The sequence below is a fragment of the Genypterus blacodes genome, unplaced genomic scaffold (genome assembly GCF_046128005.1).
Source record: "Genypterus blacodes isolate CSIRO-AG114 ecotype Tasmania unplaced genomic scaffold, CSIRO-AGI_Gbla_v1 ptg000003l_1, whole genome shotgun sequence".
NCBI lineage: Eukaryota > Metazoa > Chordata > Actinopteri > Ophidiiformes > Ophidiidae > Genypterus > Genypterus blacodes.
Genome location: NW_027466817.1, coordinates 6,758,480 through 6,764,928, shown reverse-complemented (window position 1 = coordinate 6,764,928; position 6,449 = coordinate 6,758,480). Strand labels below are relative to the sequence as shown.

Sequence of the window (6,449 nt, the reverse complement as noted above, 5' to 3'; positions counted from 1 at the left end):
TGGTTTTCCCTAAACAAGTGCAGGTAAATATGATTTAGATAGTGGCCCTTAACATTTGCAAGGCATCAGCAACAATGTTACCAAATCGCAAAGAATCTTTTTTTCTGTATAACCGGAAAAGGGTGTGTACTATCTCAACGAATCTTAAATTGAAACTCTTTGGCTGCATGACACGGCATCGCTGCTTCTCTTTATTTAAAACATCTGCGCCACTGTGTGGATCACCGCCATCATTACAATACAAACCATCGAACGGTCCAAATGATGCAGTGAGTAGCGGTGCGTGAACGTGTGATTTTACTTTCAAACAAGTAATAAAACATGAAAAAGGGAGGGTATGAACTTATTCCATATCTTCAAATCTCTGTTACTGCATAGAACTGAGTTTCAGTTGTTCAATCTGAACAAAATAATATCCCAACAAGTACATATGACAAAAATGTTGTAGATGTACACTTTATTATTATTATACATTATTCAGTACATTATGAAAACATTACCAATCAATCCAAATCTATTATTTACAAAAAGGAAATGTGGTTCTTTATGGTTATGCTGTAACATGGAGCAGTGTGTAAATAGTTTCACTATAGGACCAAGAATGTATCAAATGTATGCAAACATATCTGGATGAGATTTCAGACTGATACATTGGCAAACTGGATCCTACATATTACTTGAAGTCTTTTTTCAGTGGGTTGGCTGACATTTGGACTCTTTTTGACTGACAACTGAAATTATATGTGCTCAACTTTTCCCTAACTGTCATTCCCAATGATGTCCTGCTGCGGGGTCGGATTAATTGCTGCTGATGGATTCGAGGAGCCTCTCCTGCTGTTGCTGTGGGGTGAAGTCAAAGGGTCTACGGTTGTCTGTGAAACCGTAAAGTTTTCGCAGGGCCACCCGAGCTGCCTCTTCCTCCGCAGCTATGAGCGTCTCTCCTGGGCCCTGAGCAAGAAGCGTCTTATCGCTGAAAAAAAAGATACAAAAACAGGTCAGATTAAGTCTCACCCAAAGCTCAATGGCTAAAAACAAGCTGATAATACAACTAAATAATTAGGATATACAGGTCCAGATTGCCACCTTCTCTATTCTCATCCGATTAGTTCACTCAGTGAAGACAGCATACACACCTGTACAGGCCGACAAAGTACAATGGGAGGACGGTGCTGGCCCCAGCTGATCTGATGAGGCGGGGGTCTGGGAGGGGCACGTTACGCTGAGTCAGCTCATCCACCAGGAGCCCCATGGGGTTGACTACTGTCCATAAGTCAAACAGGTCTTTCCCTATCAGCTGAGTGACAAGAAAATCCTATGGAAAAGAGAGAACATGGAGATGAGGTTGGACAAATGATTGTATCTTAGAAATCCTGGACGCCTTGCGGAAATGCGCTCTTACCCTGAGAAAAAATCCTGTTCGCTCTGCTCCACTGCTCTCCTGTAGTGCTCCAATTACTGCCATGAAGGTAGAATGGAGCACCTGGTCAGGAACAGGGCATTCTGCACTCATAGTGAGATCCTCAATGCCAAGATTCCTTGCTACATAAGCGACAACTGCCACACTGGTGAGGTGCCTGACCACGCTTGCCACCCCCTCCCTCGGCAGGCTGGGGAAGCTCGCTCTGCACCAGTCGGTCAGGAAGCTTTGAGCGAATCCCACTCCATTTGCACTCAGCTGTATATTATCTTTCAGAAGAAGAGCCGTGATCTCAGAGTCCACACCCAACCCCTGTCTCCTCTCTTGCTCTGCTTGTAGATAACACGGATTGATGAAAGCTGTTTTCAGCCGCTCCGGGGAGAAGTCTTCATGAAGGCGACTGCTGAAAGCAAGGACCTCTGCATGGTAGTCCCAGTTAGGTTGCTGGGATCTGAGAGGCAAACATGAAGCAGAATGCGTTGCACGCGTTAATGCCGATTCCCTGGTGCGCTTAGTTTATGCATGGTCAACATGTCCTCACTAGAAAGATACTAGGGACTCACAAATGCTATTTGAATGACACCTGCAATCTTTGCATTCTCAGTATCTGATAATCGATCAGTACATGAGCATGTGCATTAAGCAGGCGGTCATGGCTCAGGTTTGTGTCCTAAATGTACTCACTACTTTTACATTTGACACTTTTGTTCATTCAAGTCAAAGGCTTCATTAGAACCTGCACAAACACAAATATTCTAAGAATTTCCATTTTATTTTTTAAGCAATTTCACAACTGATAAAGGACGTCTTGATAAGTGGTGTAACTCTCATTTATATTCATGTGTAAAGATGACCATCCTGTTCTTAGCTCTGCTCCTGGGCTCATTCTAAACACCCGAGCTGGTAAAGTACACAATTACACGAAATCATGCAAATGAAATACACAAACCTAGGTGAACCTCGGAGGTAAATAAACACAAGATGAGGTAATTAAGACTAGAAACCCAAATGGCCTTGAGATGTTCTCCATGAGCTAACTCTCGTGCTAGCCTCACCGTGGCTTCGGCGGTGGAGGTCCTTCGAGTTTTAACTTCCTGGCCATGATGAGCGTGTACGCCTTCATCCATCTGTGCTTCTCTCTGACCTGTGTTAAAGATACGTTTCTACAGACGCGCTGACAATGAACTCCTAACGTTAGCATGGTTCGATTTACTATGTAGCTGGTCGCCATGTTGACTTGGCCTGACAGCCGAGTGTAACATTGAACCCCCGCCGACAAGGAACAAACAATATCCGGTCAGGTCCGCTCACAATGACCTGAAGTTGCCTTGGGAACAGACGCAAACTTGGTAAACATAGGAAGTGTGGCGTTCAACTCATACGATAGATTGATCAGCCAAGTTTGCAAACGTCCTGTATTTTCTGGCTGTGTTTTCGGCCGAAGTGTGTAAGGATGATGGCAGGACTGACAGCTACTCAGATGGAAGGATGTTCTTTCAAAGATGGTCTGGACCCGAACACGAACGCAACGCAGGATCTAACCTTTCATCCAGAAGGTGACAAAAATGACAAAAACCTCCAAACGTCTCTTCAAGATAAAAAAGAAAAACAATATGGACCTAGAATGACCAAGAAATTCCTGAAAGACCACTGCAAGCAAAACAAACTTTACATTACACCGTACCTGAATGATACTTTGTATTTGCACTTTAAGGGTTTCTCCACCATTGAGAATTTGGAGGAGTACACAGGACTCAAGTGTATTTGGTTGGAAAGCAACGGCCTCCAACGCATTGAAAACCTCAATGCCCAGACTGAACTGCGCTGCTTGTTCCTTCAACAGAACCTCATATATAAGTTGGAGAACCTGGAACATTTCAGCGAGCTCTGTACCCTGAATGTCTCCAATAACTACATAGAAACTATCGAGAACATCTCCTGCTTGCCAAAGCTGAGTACTTTGCAGATTGCTCATAACAAGCTGAAGACAGCGGCGGACATAGAGCACTTGAGTCAGTGTTTATCTATTAGTGTGCTGGACATATCTCACAACTTGTTAGATGACCCAGAGATCCTCCTTGTTCTGGGGTCAATGCCACAACTGCGAGTATTAAATCTAATGGGAAATGAAGTGGTTAGAAACATTCCAAACTACAGGAAGACCATGATTGTGCGTCTCAAACAGCTCACCTTTCTTGACGAACGACCAGTGTTTCCCAAGGACAGGGCCTGTGCAGAGGCGTGGGCGCTGGATGGGCTGGAGGGGGAGCGCAGAGAGAGGGAGACATGGCAAACACGCGAGAGGAGGAAAATTCAGGACAGCCTTGATGCACTTGCAAGGATTCGAGAAAAGGCTCAGGAGAGACGACGCCTTAAAGAGCTGCAGGAGACAGGTGTGTGCAACTTTCAACTCTTTACACCGTGTGAAACACACCTTCAACAATTATGGCACCACCTAAGGCCTACTTTACAAAGTGTCTTAGAAATGAATCAGTACTTGATTTATCATATAAAATTTTACAAATCAGTTATTACAATCTTTTGGGCGTTACATTGTGGGAAAACCCGATAATCATTAGTTGCTCTGTGTAATATACCATCAAGTGTGCAGTTATAAAACTGAAGCAGCCTTTTATTAAACAACCTGGCAACCCCAAAATTGTTGTCAATAGCATAGTATTGCTGAATAACACGTTCCTGTTAAATCACGGATTTATGAACTATTAATAAAGTCATATAACATATTAAGAATGGTATATAAATAGTAAAAAAAGTTATTCATATAAAAGTTTTCATTACAGGGGAGAGTGAGGCTTCTTCTATACCAGAGGGTCCTAGTGAGCAAATCCAGATTTTGGGTACAAGACAGGCAGGTGAGATCCATGCCCTTGTGGAGGACACCCCGGGTGCCTGTGAAGAGTTCTTTGAGAGACAATCAGCTCAGGGGCCTGGTGAAGGTGAGTATGATGGCAAACAAGGTGAGGAGTTAGTGCCATACCAGCAGGAGAAGGATCCCTCAAACCAATTAGAGATTAAACAGCCTGCGATAGAGGAGGAAGAGGGACTGAATCCAGAGTGGAAAGGAGAGGAAGAGAACAAAGTGGTGGAATTGTTGAAGAAAGAACAATTGGAAGATCCACAACAACAAAGTCAGACAAGCAAAGTGGAGCTCCAGAGGGCACAGCCAGAGGCCATACTGCTTCCTCCTGTCAGGGCTGCTCCCCTTGAATCAGACCAGGTAACAGCACACACACCTGGACCACTGGTGACAGATCTGGATGACACAGAACACCTGGACCTCATCCAACTACCAGTCAGCCGTCGTCCACTACGTATTGATGATCTGCCAGATCTGGAGGACGTGGACACGGAAGACCAGATCTCCACAGCTTTGCTCTCTTCCCATCAAGCATTCAAAGCAAAAATAGAGGTCATTTCAGGAGACGGTGATGAGGATGAACCAACCAGGTATCAAAGTGAGGCCACGTCCACTTTTGATCTTGAGGTCAAATCTTTGTTCTCCATGGGTGGATGCAGTTCATCAGTGTGTAACCATCAGTCAGTGCTGGTGGATCCAGAGAATGAGGAGGCCCCAGAGCCTTTGCTTTTTGAACCAGTGGAAAAGTCCAAAGCTACTCAAGGGGCCTGTCCACCACGCTGGCTAATAGAGGAACTGGACTAACATGTTCAGGGTTTACAGTATGTGTGGAAGATTATAATGACAAAGAGAACAGGACTCCAGTCCTTTATTCAAGAATGTCAGTCTTTAGTTTCAATTTCAAAAAACATGTTTAGTTGTTAAATTATTATTTTTTAAATAGTGTAGGTCACTCAATGTGTATTCCAGTTGTGTTGATCTGTTTGATCGCTGTATAATCCATCACATTGTTTTCTTGTTTTATTTCTATCATTTTGTGTGATGATTAAATCAATAAAAATCTTTTTTTTTCACATTTCCCACAATAATGTGAGTGACATAACTGGTCATTTCACATTTTTGTTAATTTTTGACATACTGTATATGAACATATATAGACAAACTTTACATCCCATTACATTTAGGAAGGCAACTGTGAATGACTGGATTTCATAATTCTAAAGAAAAAAAAACGACATTAAGCTACGCATTAATTAAAATGAAATATCAGCATGGGCCAGCATGAACATGAAGAGGAAAATCAGCAGTGTAAGAATGTTAAAAATCAAAGCAGTATGATGGTTACAATTAATTTCAATCATCAATAAAAACAATTACAGGGCAATGTATGACATGTATACTTTTACTTTTAAGCGGTGTTATATTTTCCGATTCTCATATCACTCTCTCCTTAATAACTATTCAATCATTCAATCCCATTGTAGCTCTGCTTTTCCATTTCCAAACAAATATTTACAAGCACTCACGTTCAATCAACACAGGTTCAAGTGTACAAACATCCTCACACACACACACAGAGTAATGGGTTATAATTGATAATGGATGTATGGAAAATGTCCCATAACTGTTTGCTTATTGTCATGTCCAATGCTTTCTTCAATAAAACATATTTAGGATAATGGATGTATGTATATTGTATAGTAAATAGGTTATAGTGTTTGTTGTTTTTAGTGCAAATTTTTATTTTGTACATTTATGTTATAAAAATGTTACGTTTACAACAAAGCTAGTGAGTTGTGTTTGTAGGGGTATTTTTGGTATAATTTCTGCAAATTTTAGTGTTCTTCGAGTGGTTTTACATAGTATTTGAATTACCCAGACAGGCATTAAATAACTCTCAAATAACATCTTTATGGAGGAAATTAAAGTATAAACCCTATGTGCAATAGGCCTCAGTGTCAAATGTCTCCTTACAGGGGGCCTGGGTCCTTCACAAAGAATAAAAGGCAGTAGTTCCTCCAGTCGGTGTGATCTGCAGGAACGAAGACTCTAGGGCTCTAACGCCGCAGCCACACCCACGTGTTGATGAACCAGAAAGCCATAGTGACCGAGTACAGGATCATCTCGCGCTTTGTTCGCTCCTTGTTCTCCTCT

At 42.2% G+C, this 6,449-nt stretch overlaps 2 protein-coding genes across 2 annotated transcripts; one reads left to right on the top strand and one right to left on the bottom strand.

Annotated features, from left to right (window-relative positions):
• Nucleotides 1–496: 496 nt before the first annotated feature.
• Nucleotides 497–2,692, bottom strand: mrpl44 (mitochondrial ribosomal protein L44). Its single transcript, XM_076145686.1, has 4 exons — nt 2,473–2,692; nt 1,400–1,868; nt 1,134–1,312; nt 497–970 (listed from the first exon to the last, which is right to left on the bottom strand). Exons 1-4 carry the CDS (start codon nt 2,646–2,648, stop codon nt 799–801), a joined length of 996 nt encoding a protein of 331 aa, XP_076001801.1. The 5' UTR covers nt 2,649–2,692; the 3' UTR covers nt 497–798.
• Nucleotides 2,693–2,779: 87 nt separating this feature from the next.
• LOC142994806 (dynein axonemal assembly factor 1-like) lies at nt 2,780–5,219 on the top strand. The gene is made up of 2 exons (XM_076145673.1): nt 2,780–3,810; nt 4,219–5,219. The coding sequence occupies exons 1-2, from the start codon at nt 2,871–2,873 to the stop codon at nt 5,097–5,099; spliced, it is 1,821 nt and encodes a 606-aa protein (XP_076001788.1). The 5' UTR covers nt 2,780–2,870; the 3' UTR covers nt 5,100–5,219.
• The last annotated feature ends 1,230 nt before the right edge of the window (nt 5,220–6,449 follow it).